General features: G+C 44.3%; 1 protein-coding gene across 1 annotated transcript in view; it reads right to left on the bottom strand.

Moving 5' to 3' along the window:
- Nucleotides 1-2523: 2523 nt before the first annotated feature.
- KATNAL1 (katanin catalytic subunit A1 like 1) overlaps nucleotides 2524-14133 on the bottom strand; it is a 57569-nt gene continuing 45959 nt past the window's right edge. Inside the window, exons 8-11 of the mRNA XM_030562880.1 lie at nucleotides 11633-11759; nucleotides 9700-9834; nucleotides 6406-6532; nucleotides 2524-4571 (exon numbers count right to left, since the gene is read on the bottom strand). Of these exons, the coding sequence (XP_030418740.1) occupies nucleotides 4373-4571; nucleotides 6406-6532; nucleotides 9700-9834; nucleotides 11633-11759 (588 nt within the window). The 3' untranslated portion in view covers nucleotides 2524-4372. The remainder of the gene's footprint in view (nucleotides 4572-6405; nucleotides 6533-9699; nucleotides 9835-11632; nucleotides 11760-14133) is intronic.

Below are 14133 nucleotides of genomic sequence, written 5' to 3' on the forward strand. Positions count from 1 at the left end.
AACATCGGGAAAACATTTTCAAGAGCAAACAGAGAAAGACACTCCATGTTTATCAATACAACCAATTTATTAAAGTTATAAAGTTAATGGTGCCAGCAGGAGAGATGTTCACAGATATTTGGAAAGAGATACCTTAATACTGTTTTAAAACAAGTTCTCTTGTCATTTAGGTACAAAATACTGAGAGGCCACACATTGAACAAAAATATATATACACAAAGTGATCCAATTGTTGTCCTATATTGTTCTTTTGGATTTTGTGCCCATGGTAGTTCAGGCATCACCAAATGAAAGCTATGACTTACGGTGTCACAATTACAGAGATTTTTTTTTTAAGTCAACTGATTCCTGCTAATTGTGCCCACAGCTAATCTATGTAACCGTGAACTCTTGTCACTGTTAGCCTTGCCCTCCCTCCCCATTCACTCTTACGTCCGGCAAGCTGATAGGTGAGGTAGACTCCTGCAGAGCCCCCATTGGCCTCAGTGGGGCTTTGTGCCAGTTCAAGGGTCCAACTGCAGGGAGCTGCAATGCAGGATTAGGGCCTTATCTTGCAAAGTCTTTGGGGCAGAGACTCTTACAATGTGGTTTACAACGGGGCCCTGATCCTGGCTGGGCTGAGCACTACCATGATACAGATAAAGAATAAAATCTGATTTGGGGGCATTTTCACAAGTCCGTGCTGCAGCTGTCAAATACATTTCTATAAGGGCACCATCAACGCAAGAAAACTGATTGAGGTGGGGGAGAGAAGGCTCATTATGGGGGCTCAGTGATATAACATTTTGGTCTTGCATGTGTGGATGGGTTCAAAAGGTGTTTGAATATTTAAATTCCCACCACACTGAATTTTGTTTCACAGATGGCTCCAATGATGCGATGTGGTGGCTTACCACTTTACAGTGGCAGTTTGAGTGAGGAACTAAGGGTAATGAAACTTCTCCTAAGATCACCCCATCCTCCCAGCGTGCTCATTGGCAGATGGGTCACTGCCTCACATGATGCAAAAGAACATGTGGACGTTTAAGACTTTCTGAATCACGGTGGCTGAATGCACTTGCAGGGGCCACTCACATTGTGCAGCAGCCCAGAGAGCAATGTTAGAGTCTTGCGGTCACTTGTAGCAGGTACAACCCCTTTGATTTCACTGGAGTTACAGCTGCACCCACAAGATCAGAAGCTGAAGTGTAACGTTCAAAGTCCAAAACACGGATCAGAATTTGAAGGCGTAGGAGGAAAAAGTCCATGACGATGATTCCCCAAGCATGACCCGTTTACTGAGGCAACCAACCCTAGCAAATCACGGTAGCAAAGGAGACTTTTGTTATAAGAACAGGGGTGCCCAGAGGATTCAGGGGACCTGGGGCAAAGCAATTTTGGGTGCTCCTTCCATAAAAAAAGTTGTAATACTATAGAATACTATATTCTCGTGGGGCCCCTGTGGGGCCCGGGGAAAAGTGCCCCACTTGCCCCCCCATCCCCCCTCCGGGCAGCCCTGTACAAGATGGACCTACAGAGGAGGGCAGCATGATCTGGTGGGAAGGGCACCTGACTGCGTATCAGGAGAAGCGCTTCTGTTTCCAGCTCTGTCCCAGAACTGCTGCATTGCCTTGGGCAAGTCACTTCCTGCCTCCAGCTCCCCTCTAGTCTTCTGTTGGCCTAGGTTGTAAGCTCTTCAGGCAGGGACTCTCTCTCTCTCTGTTTGTACAGTGCCTAGCACAATGGGGGACCAAGGCACTACTCCAGTAGTACTAATTAGAGAATCTCATTGGGTCCTTTAATTTCTGCAGTGTCCATGTAGTAGCCACATGAAAGAATAACATTAAAAACAAATGAACAACAGTAATTATAGGAAAGTGCAATGCCTGACAGCTTCACCACCCACGAAGGAGCAAGGAGTAATTACGGAAGCTTACAATTTTTAAAAAGCTTTTCTCCCCCCGCAGGAAAGGCTCAGCTATTCACTAGGGGTGACATTCATTCTTGTGCAAAGGGCAATGAACCAATTAAATCCCATTTATGCCCACAGGGCTTGTGCTGACCATCTGAGTGGGGATGAATTCTATTCTAGAACAATACAGATTACACTTGGTTTCCACTTGCCCCTCTTGCAACTTCCAAAACTGCCTCTATGTGGTCTGATGGTCACACGCATCATTGGTGATATGTGAAAACGCAAGGAGTCCAAATGTGCCCAGCCCTGCACAAGTGCAGCAAACTGGTCAGGGGAAAGAGGGCAAATGGAGCCTTATCTCTACATCCTGCAAGGGATGACAATGAGAGTCCATGTGTTCCCTGAGCCTTGTAGCCTGCCCCCACAAGGGTACAGCACAGCAAGGCCCAATTCCCTTTCCTCAGCTCTGGCCAGTGGAGCAAATGCTGCACCCTTTGGAAGGTCTCTGTGCTCTCCTTGCACTGCCAGAGCTCAGGCATTGTGCCCAAGTCAGCCACAGGGGCCTGGGCCAGAAGAACCACAGTTGAGTCCAAAGTCTGCATCCAAACAAAAGTACAACGCAACATGAATGAGAGTCATCAGGACATTTATTAGGATTTTTTCCATTCAAGTTAGAGCAGCCCCTTTGTTTGAAAAGAGCAAACCGTACCATTCACAGGCTCAGCTCAAGGTGCTGTCTACATACAAGGTATCAACAGATAATGAATCTATGGCAAAACTATTGCAAATGTAGCCCACGTAACCAGTTATATGCTGTAGAACTGTTTAGAATAAATCCCAGGCGTCTCTCTCCCCTAACAAGTGAATGGGTGAGGCGCCAGAATTGTGTTTGCACTAGCAATTCATCTAAACAATTCTGGCCATGTCCCACAGGTACTATGAAGGACTAGCTCAGTGGAGTAATAATGGTGGATGGAAACTTTTTAGGTCTGGTCAAAGTCAGCTGTAGCAACAAGTTGCTTCCATGCCATAGCAGTTTGGTGATTATATGAAAAGTGGATTTGGTTTAATTCCTAAAGAACAGGTCAATGTTACAATCCCCAACATCACAACTGGTGGCCTTATTGACAGCTTCAGCAGAGAGGCCAAGGACAGGATGGCCAATGAAACTGAACTCTGTTCCGAGCAGAGGAAGCCCCGGTTCGTCAGATATGAGAAACACAGACAAACTCGTGTGGAGAGGGGCCAGCACAGCCACTTCCAGTGTGACAGCCACACTCTGGGATGGAGGCCTTCATTCTCCAAAGCTGCCAATCCAGCATTTTTCAGCACTACATTAGCACAGGGGGAGGGAGGGCAGAAGAGACAATCTACTGAAATTAATCATTTTCCCAGTCGAAGCATTTTTACACATTTAAGAAAACAGCATAAAATAGTTTTAACTGCAAAAACAGTTCCACAGCATAAACAAATGTTGTGCTGTACCAACTCTAGGAAAGAGTGTGTTCATGACTGATAGAAAAATGAGAGCCCCATGTCCTGTGTCTGTCTTCTGGGAGCAGGAATGGGCTTGGTATTAGTCTTGAATTGAGTCAAGCACACTATTGGTGTTTAATAAATAAGAATAAAAAATATCTAGAAAACACAAACAAAATATAGGGGATGAGTAATAGTGCAAGAGTAGAGAGTCAACTAAAATCTGTTTAAAAATCACAGCTTTGGTTAAACTGGTGCAAATGTGGCCCAAGATTGACCAAAAGAAATCAAGTGCCCCAATTTTCCTTTCACTTCCACTAGTGTAAAGTCAGGAGTAACACTACAGAAGTCTGTGAAGTTACACCAGTGTCAAATTGGTGAGAGTGAGAGGAAAATCAGGCTGAAAATTTCCAATAAAATCTTTAACAATTTGAGTCTTGATGCAAACTGCTCTCTGCTTACTGTAAACAAGGCCAATTTTACCCATGTACTTTGCTCAGAATAACCTAGTGAAAGGAGAAGCAGCAGCCAAACAGTAACTTCAGTGCCACTTACAAGGGCAAGGAACCTGATCCTTATTAGAAACACAGTGATTCCTACAAATAAGGTGTGCAGCAAGTCTCTGCTAGCTTCTCTTATCACTCTCCCATGTCCGATTTACAGATTTGGGCCATGAACGACTAATGTGTGTGAAAATAAAGAACGCTGACATTAACTGGAAAAGTGCAGCTTATCTTCAAAAGTGTATTTTTCCCTTGCTATTTATGCATTTTACTATTCAGTCAGAAAGCATCTTTACGTCTCATGTGGGTTACCACTTTTGTTCCTTTCAAGCATAACAAAATTTAAAAGGGGGAGGTGGGAGGAGAGATTCTTGTCACCAGAAGAAAAAAAATATATATCAAACCTTTTATTAAACCTTTTAAAACATTTCTAACCCATTTTACAGTTTACAACGGGAAAAGATAAAAAAACTATAGCACAGAAGAGATGTCACTGAGGTTAAGCAGATCCAAACTCTGCCATCCATTTTTCATACTTCTCCAGGTCTGCAGCTGAAACAGACTTGGAGATTTTCTTCAGAGCCAGCTCAAAGTCCCCCTTGGTAACAGGCATCTGAAGTTCCTCTTTAGAAAGTGCACGGATCTCTTCTGGAGTTAAGCCGTTAATGCGCCGTCTCATTGCCATCAAAGAGGCATCCCTGGAAACAAAGGAAAATCCATGGGAACTAAGTGTCAGTAGTGTGTGCTGTAAGCCATATGAATTTTGATTATATTCTCAGGCTTCACTGGAAGGAACACAAAGTATTAACTTCTAAGATGTAGAACACATCTTTCTTCGCTTCTATGTTCCAGGATCACTACATTCATTTGATGTAAAGAATGCATTGGTACCCCAATCCATTTAAGCATATAGTAAATGTGCAGAGATAATTAAAACTATAAAACTGAAACCTTTTACAATGATTCATGGAGATGAATCTTGTGACTTCAATGCCGTCACTAAACTCATGAAAAAAATTGTGCTCAACTGCTCCCTCCTTTTTGAAACACTCAGGAGCTTCTGTTCCCCTCTGTTGCAGCCTAACTCCAACCCCATGGCTTCAACCTCCTTAGCAGTGTGCAGTCCCGGGGCGGGCGCAATGGCAGCTTGACATGTAATTCAGCCCTGCTGCCAGTTTTGGCAGGGTGACTTGATCCGGAAAGTGCGGAGTGGCAGCCACAAAGCATATGACATATTAATCCACAGGGCTGAGGACAGCGATGCCTGCAGATCTTTATGCTCTATTCGTCTGGTAGACTCTTTCCCTGGCCCTTTCTAACCTCTGCTCACCAGAAAAGAGAATGTCACTCATGTCTCACAGCATGGTCCATGGGGAATTTTCAGTTATGGATTCTCTTTTTGCAGTTTTCCCAGCAAGGGCAAATACAGGCCCGAGGGATAACATTTAACCTAACTATTGCATAGTTCAACACAATGATTTCAACACACTTGAGCCATTTCAATACAGGTTAATGGCCACTTAATCAGTAGAAATATGGGTCAGCAAATTATTGAGACAGGTTCATAGAGTGCAAGTTCCTCTGGGCAGGGACCAGGTGTTTGTACTTGATGTTCAGCCCCTAGCTCTAGCACGGGTTGGACGTTTTCCAGCAGAATGATTTTCTATTAGAAAATACAAATTCTTCTAAACTGAAATGTTTTGCAGCAACAACAATTTTGAAGAAATTCTGTCGGAAACCAGGGAGTCTGCTGGAAAGCCTGGGGGACCCTGGAGGCCCTGGAAGCCTTAGATCCCAAGCTCCCAGGCTTGTGGCTCCTTGGCAGCCAAGCTCTCAGGGTCTCCAAGTTGCCCATCTCCCTGCCTGGCAGGTTGACAGTGTTCCAGTGAGTGCAAGAAGCCACTGAAATATTTGAAAAAGATCATAACAAGGGGTCATTTTGACTTTTTCAAAAGAAAATTTTGCAATTCCCATTCTGAAGAAAATGTCATTGATTTTTTTCGTTCAAAGCAATATATTTTTTAAATTTTGGAATATCCTTCAGAATAGAGATTCCAGTTTCCAACCAGCTCTATCTAGCACAGAGAGTATCGGTGTCTTCACTGGGTCTCTGGACATGACTGCAATAGAAAATATTATATAGGAATAAGTAAAATATCTTATTTCTCTCTGCAGCAGGAAATTCCAGCTCCTAAACCCACAGGGTTAAAAATCCCAAACAACCCTGCTTTATATTAGATTAAAAGGTTAAAATGTGAGCTGGTGAAGGAAGACAATGGGGGTAAAACATTTGCTCAGGCTGTCTGTTCTCCCACGACCATAGCAGACACCATCACATCTTGTACATAGACTCCATGCTTTCTAAGAACCATACTACTGTACTGAATAGAGCTAGCAAATGTATTCAAGCCTTAAACATGGTTGCTGCTAGCATGCTTTCAACTATTGTGGGTAGGGCCTGGTGCTGCGCTCTTTTACTGAGCAACATAACTATTGATTTTATATTTGTTTGCAAATAAGCGAACAAAATACCTGCAAACATTAGTTATATCAGCACCAGAGTAGCCTTCAATCTTCTCAGCAATTTCTTCAAGGTGTATATCAGGATCCATCTCTACTTCCCGAAGATTAATCTTAAGCAGCTCTGCTCTGCCTTTTGCTATGATATAAGAGTCACTTGTTTAAAGTTTAACAATACTTTTGTTCAAGTCACTATGACACACAAATACTCAAAAAGACAAACACAATCTAGGCTTTAAATGGAAACTACAGATTAAAAGCCTCATTATGATGGGTTATACAAACCTCGCCTCAGTAAGGAAGGGGATAAGCAGCTGCTCCAGACCCAGGTAGCCTCACCATGCCATACCTGCAACGCATGCATGGCTTGGAGGAGGAGAACAAAAGGAACGCATCAGCTCAGTAAGGCAGCATACAGTGGTGAGGTGAACTGACATACATTCTGAGTTCCTGGAAAGGAGCACTGCAGGAGCCCTTGCTGCCCGCTTTTGGCAAAGTTACCACACCAGAAGGGAAGAGCCTAGAGATTCTCCGAAGGTTTGAGACTTTATCTTTGATTCCAGTTATTAAAAGTCTAAATTTATAGTAGAACCTCAGAGTTATGAGCACCTCGGGAATGGGGGTTGTTTGTAACTTGGAAACGTTTGTAACTGAGGTTCTACTGTACTTCATCAGTTGTGAAAAGAGGGTTCAGGCAGCAAGTGGCCCAGAGAAGCAGCAGTGTAGCACTCTGGGGTGCAGGATGTAGCTGCCTCTTACTGAGCTCTGGATCGGGAGCTGGTGGAGAGCTTGCTCTACCACCCCTTTTAGGCTAGGGGTATCAAAGCCAGAGGTCGAACCATGATGGGCAATGTAGATGAGAGAAGGCATTAAAGACAGAAGAGTAAAGACCCTGACTCAGGAGCCCTTTGCTTTACCTAGAGAGCTACCCCATTGCTGGACTCTTCTTATACTCCAGAAGGGGTGGACATCAGCGTGGCACCCAGCAGGAGGGCTGTGTCACAGAAGGAGCACACCACCACAGGACTAGAGCAGCTCTCAACAGGGGGTGCCAGGAAAGAAAAGAACCTGGCCTGCCCTGCCTGAACACTGGGCAGCACCTACGGTGAGTGATCTCCTTTGTACTCACATATTAGAAAAACAAAAAACTGATCACATTTTTGGCAGAGTATGTAGTTAAAAAATATCCTGTACAGATACTTCATAAAACCCCCAAACAGCTCAAAGTGCAATCATACCAAATGCTTACACTTCTCAGGTGACTGAAAGCACTTAGCCGTTTGCCTCATTCTGCACAATGTGCCTGAGACAAACAGATACTGTCTCTGGGATAATCACATAGCTGACCAGCAGGGAATATTATTCTTACAAGACACAGAGACGTGATCCTACAAACCTCTGATGCTTCTCCTGACCCCGGGATACACCCTTCTGTTCAGAAGTTGAACTGCACATTATTTACATGGTTTTATTAGAAACACCATGACTTGATGACACAAATATTTCCATTTACAAAGTGGCAGAGAGCATTTACCAAAGCACTTATGCATATGCTAAACTTTAAGCACATGCGTAAGTGCTTTGCTGAACTGGTGCCCAACAGAGTTGCTGAAACCTCACGGAAAACAGAGAAATTATATTTAGAAACAATTGCATTGGCCAATTTTCAAACACAGATGCTGTGTGCACAGCATGGTAACTGACTAAATAAGTACCCATTTACACAGTCAACGTAACCTTTCTGCACACATAGCATGTGCGTATGCAAGTCCTACGCTTGTGATTTGGGAACCCACATTTGAAAGTTTGTCCCTTTGTGTTATTTTGAGGGGCGGGGGTGAAGAGAAAGAGGATTTCTTTTCAGTTTTATATTGCAAAGGAAAATGTACATTACATCAGCATCTTCATTTCTACAGCAACCAGCTTTGATGTCTTAAAAATAGAGGATGACCACTTTGAGGGGGAAGCAGCAAGATGAGCAGACAAAATCTTAAGAACACAACTCTTGTTTTATAAGTGTCCCTGGTGACTAATGAAGAACAGTGAAAAAGAAAATATAGAAAGGATTTATACTACTGTGGTACCTTACACAGTTACCTATAATCCAGAGAAGGAATCTGTACAGAGAGATGGCATTTTCTTTAGAAGGGTTATTTATTATTTACAGAACACCATAGATGCACATATGGCACACATGAAGAATTGTTTCTCTAAAAGAGAATATTTTCCTAAGTTTTCCCAGGGCCTTATGTCATATCATATTATAAAATTCACACTAAACCAGATCCCACAATTTATTTATTTTGTTTAAAACTTTTTCCAACTGAAATCCTGGTGATCTCAAATTATAAAGCATGAATGTAAATCATCATCTGGAGATTCACAGAACAATTTAACTTCCTCACATGCGGAATAAGGTGACAGAATGTAAATTCACAACTACAGTGGCAAATCCACCTCATGTAAGAAGTGCAGGGTGTATTACACTACGTCAAAAGCAAGTCTTGTTCAATTAGAAACAAGAACAAACTGCTAGAATTGTAGACTAATTGGTCATAAAGCCAGTCATCCTGTTATGAGCTAGTACTGTCTTGTGAGCTGCAAAAAACAAGCTGTATACCTATTAAAGTGTCCTTATACTTGTTAAACTCAATTACAGCTGCTGTCACCATGAACACGCATCTTATCTTGTGTGCTCATGCAGTGACACAAGACATTCACTGTCCCAAGGAGAAACAAAGCTATATAACCTTCAAGGGATACGACTCTTGAAATTAATAGGGTATACGAGTGACAGCCAGGAATGAATGACAATACAAGCCAAGGCAGCTTGGGCAGGAAAGCAATCAGTCTGCTACATTTTGAGTGACTTGAAGTCTAGTCATAAAGGCCGGCAAGCAGTGATTTACAATGTGCTAAGCCTGGAAGTGATAATTCATGGATCCACTTCTCTGCATTCATCTGCAACCGCATGGAAATGCATTTGCAATATTTTTTAAAAAGTCCAAAGGCTTCCTTTGATAATCACTCAAGGATTGACTGCAACATTTACGATAATTCCAGGCTCATTAAAACTAACTTGGTTTCAAAACATAAGAACCCATCAATGGTTCTGCAATGAAATACCATAGCTCATTGTTTCTGAGCTCCAAGCAATTTTTTTAAGAAAACAGCCAGCCAAGTTATTAACCCCACAAATGCAGTGTTCAGAACAGCAATATCAATGATCTGAACAATCCTAAGAGATACATTGAAGAACAGTTCGTAGAAAAAACATTTAAAGGAAAATGCTTGTAGCAATCATACCTGTTGGCAAAGGTATATAAATCCGTTTCTCTAATCTTCTTCGCAATGCTTCATCAATGTCCCAGGGAAAGTTTGTAGCAGCCAGCACCATCACCATTTTGGAAGGGTCATCGTTTTCTAGTGCACCACCTACTCCTGCAAGTCCAACAGTGTAGGAAAGAATTATTTTAATGATCACAGCAAATATCATGCTTGCTAAAGGTGCTGGACTGACAAACCTTGGAGAAGGAGGCACTGCATTTATCAGGACATGGGCAGAGCATGGGTGCAAGCCTCTCTACACGACTCTCCCAACATATCGCAGCTCTGCTTTGGAGGCAGCACCTACTTCTAGGGAGGAGAGAACAGTTTATTCTGCCTGACAGTTCAGTTCTTGGCCGCTGCCAGACTGCCAACAATGTAGCTTTGTGATGCATGGACACTTGCCCATTGTGAACTGAACTGAAACTACCAACTTATTCTGTATTGGCCACTAAAAGGATGGTTAAAAATTCTCCATCACCCCCCAACCCAAGCAGTTAGATTAAAAAAGAAACTGATTCCCTCTGGGCAAAAATGCTGTTGTCCCTTCATTTTCTGTGGTATGCCCAGTGGTGGACAGCACTGCCGGGTGAGTGTGACAGGGAAAGCCTCCACACTCCAATCTGGCTCCCTGGCAGAAGCTGGGGGGGGGGGAAGCCCTTGGGCCCCAAACCCGCTCTCTGGCAGAAGCAGGGGGCATCAGGGGATGCCCCTGCGCCCCCTGACCCTGCTTCCTGACAAAAGCTGGAGGGCAGAGGGGAAGGCCCCAGCACCCTCCAACCCAGTCACAGGCAGAAGCTGAGGGTGGCAGCAGGGGAAACCTCCCACGCTCTCCAGCAGAAGTGCCAAGCAGGCAGGAGAAGCCACAGCGCTCTTACCCCGGGCCCCCGCAGAAGCCGTGGGGTGGCAGGGGAAGCCCCAGCACTGGGACCCCTGCTGCGGCCCTGGGACTGAAGGATAACTCTCTACCTGCCACGGCCTCGGGGCTGGGGGAGCTCTCATTCCCCGCTGTAGTTTGGGGCTGTGTCGGATGGGGAAGGGGATAGAGCTTCTCCGGTCTTAGGGCCACAGTGGGATGTTGGGGGGGGGTAGAAAGTAGCAAATGGGTTGTGGGACTGCAGTGGGGGTGCAGAATGGGGGAGACAAAGATAAGGCCTGGGAAAAGGGGCACAAAGAGATGGGACCATGAGTGGGGTCACAGGCAGAGGGGGTGGGCACCAGGAAGGTCCAAGGCCCCAGGAAACCGTAATCTGCCTCTGAATGTGCCTACACACTTGGGGGTGCCACTCTACAATGACTAACAGCCACAACAGAGTGGGGGGTAGTCAAAACCCTGTACCTTAAATATTCCTTTGATGCTGGTGTTAAATCGTCCATATACAGAGAATAGTGATCCAATGGTAAATCTTATTAATAAAAGGACACTAGTTGTCAATGCAAGGTCTGATCTAGTCAAATCAAACAAAGAGGTCCCCAGTGGGAGAGTCAAGGAAGGCGTATGTTCACAACTTTGTATTCCAGAAACCCCCTGTGCACTGCACCATACACAAATGTCTGTGTTAAACTGCATGAATGTTCAAAATATGTTTCTCCTAGAGCAGGGTAAATTTTTCAAATGAAAGTTTACTGAATATGGCTTTATATAAAACAAAGCTTTTGCAGCAATTTCATGCTTATAAAAAAACATACTTTAAAGAAATTAAATATTCTGGACTCTTATTCACCAAAAGATGGGCCCATTTTGAACACTTCAGAATTAGAGAGATCTCTTCCCCTCCCCATCCCACATAAAAAGAGGTGGTTGTTTTCTGCCAGCTCCACTCATTTCTGAACAATGAAGTGTCTACAAAGCATGTCACATAACCAGAAGAGAAACAGCAGCTCAACTGGGAGGTATCTAAACACCAATTACCGTCCATCTGAACGAGCAGCTCCGACTTGACCCTGCGACTTGCTTCATGTTCGTCGGAAGTGCCTCTGCGGCTGCAGATGGAATCTATTTCATCAATGAAGACTGTTGTTGGCGCATAAAACCTGGCCTTTATTGAAGTGAAAATACAATGACTTAGATTGCAGTCGCCAACACCAGCCCCAGTCAGGCTTCAGGCCCTATTGTGCTCGGTGCTGAACAAATAGATGAAATTTTCTGTGGCTGGGACATGTCTTCCAAGATCCTGACCCTGCAAAGACTTCCCCATGTGCCTAACTTTACACACACACACACACACACACACACACACACACACACACACACACACACACACACACACACACACACACACACCCCTACCACTGAGGTCAATGGTGACTTCCACAGTGCAGAAAGTTAAGCATGTGCAGCTGTTACTTGTTTTCTTGTATGCAGTGTAGTTGCAGCTGTGTCAGTCCAAAGACATTAGAGAGACAAGGTGGGTGAGGGATTATCTTTTACTGGACCAACTTCTGTTGGTGAGAGAGACCAGCTTTTGAGCACACAGAGCTTTTTGAGTCTGGGAAAGGTACTCCAAATGGCACAGCTAAATACAAGATGGAACAGATTCTTTAGCATGTATTCTAAGGGACCATTCATGGTAGAGTGGCCCATTAATACCTCTGCAGTCACAGGACAAAAAGGGGGAGGGGTTAGTTGGTTACGGATTGTTGTAATAACCCATAAATCCAGTGTCTCTGTTCAGTCCATGATTTTTATTGTCTAGCAGAGTAATGAATTTAAGCTCTGTGACAGAATGTACCTGTGTCCACACCCTACACACTGTTTTAACAATCTTTATACAAAGTATGCCTTGTAAGGTGACATTTGAAGACTCAATTCGCTCATCAATATTGTCTTGATAAAATGTGTAGCAATACTGTATGTGCAGTTACAAGATTTCGATGGGTGGTGCGTGAACTGCCAGCTGGGGGAGGCTAACCCCCAGCCCCGCCCCTTGTGTCTGAGGCCACACCCCTTCCGTCCCCCACTGGAGCCAAGCCCTCCCTTTCCCCATCCCCTGCGGCTAGCCCCCTAGTCCCAAAAGAGTGCTGGGAGGGCGGGCGGCCCCAGCGCCAGCTGCAGCCTCCTCAGTTCAGGAGCCCGGAAGGCAGGCAGTGCATGGCCCCAGTCCCACCAGCAGTGCACTGCAGGGAGCTGGACAGGGAGAACTGGAGCCACACGCAGGGAGTGGTCACGGCAGGAGGCGAGATCATGCCTGAATGTTTGGGGAGGCTGAGCCACCCCCAGTCTATGTGACCCGCCGCCCATGACAATTTCCCTATATGATGTTATTAACACATGTTCCAACTGTGGTGGCAAACACATCTGTCTCAAACAAAAGAATGTGCTCTGCTTAATCTGCATTTAAGTAGTAAACAAAGTCACCAAGCAGGAAGGAAAACAAAAGAGGCTCCAACAGGTAAGGAAGAGCAGCAGGGAAGATCCCTTTCTGTAGACTCTCTGTCTCCCAAATCTCAGCTGGAAATGTTTTCCAAGGAGGGGGGGCTGACACTATAGAAAAGGGGGACAAACACCCCAAGGCACCCCCTCTCCTTCCTCTCTTTCTGTCCATCAATTCACTGCATGAGAAGAGACAAAGGAAGCAGCCATTAAACAGAAGAAGGGGTCCTGGCCTAAGAAGTTTGGCCAATAAGCCTATTGAGAGCATGTGGTGAGAAAAACTTCGCTTTGCGTTTAACACAGTTAAGGCGCTAATTGTGTTTTATCTTTATTTTTCGTGTAACCTTTTCTGACTTTTATGCCTCATTACTTGTATTCACTTAAAATCTCTTTGTAGTTAATAAACTTGTTTTACTGTTTTATCTAATCCAGTATGTTTCAATTGAGGTGTCTGAAGAACTATTTGAAATACTAAGCTGGTATATTATTATCTTAAATAAAAAAAGGAGACTTAACATACTTGTATTGTCCAGGAGAGGGCTGGGCAGTACAGGACACATCTCTGGTGGAGGGGAATCTAAGACAGGGAGTGAGCTGAGATCACCCTGCAGCACACACACAGACATAGCTGGCAGTGACTTGCATGCTGGAGGCTGTTTGTGAACAGTCCAGACTAGAGGCTACAGCAACAAATCAGTATAAAGTTTATAGGGCGAGTTTGACACAGATACTCATTAGTCTAAATTGTACCCTGGGTATGTCACAAGCTCCCAGGCTCATTTTTGAAAGTGTTGTGCAGGTTTCCTTTGTGGATAAGGACTGATAGCGATTATTCTATATCTGACCTTTGTTTTCTTAGGTCTTGATCCTGCAAAGGAGGTGGGTGAACAATCAAAATATACTATATGTAATATACATATTGTGCTTCTTGTGAAGTCAAAGGTTGGGAGGGGAGTTTCCAGCCTACATAAAAATTGCAAGGTGTTTTAATGGGCAACATCTTGGAAGTGCAGAAGCAAATAAGGATGAGGAGAGGGTAA

The sequence above is a fragment of the Gopherus evgoodei genome, chromosome 1 (assembly GCF_007399415.2).
Source record: "Gopherus evgoodei ecotype Sinaloan lineage chromosome 1, rGopEvg1_v1.p, whole genome shotgun sequence".
Lineage (NCBI taxonomy): Eukaryota > Metazoa > Chordata > Testudines > Testudinidae > Gopherus > Gopherus evgoodei.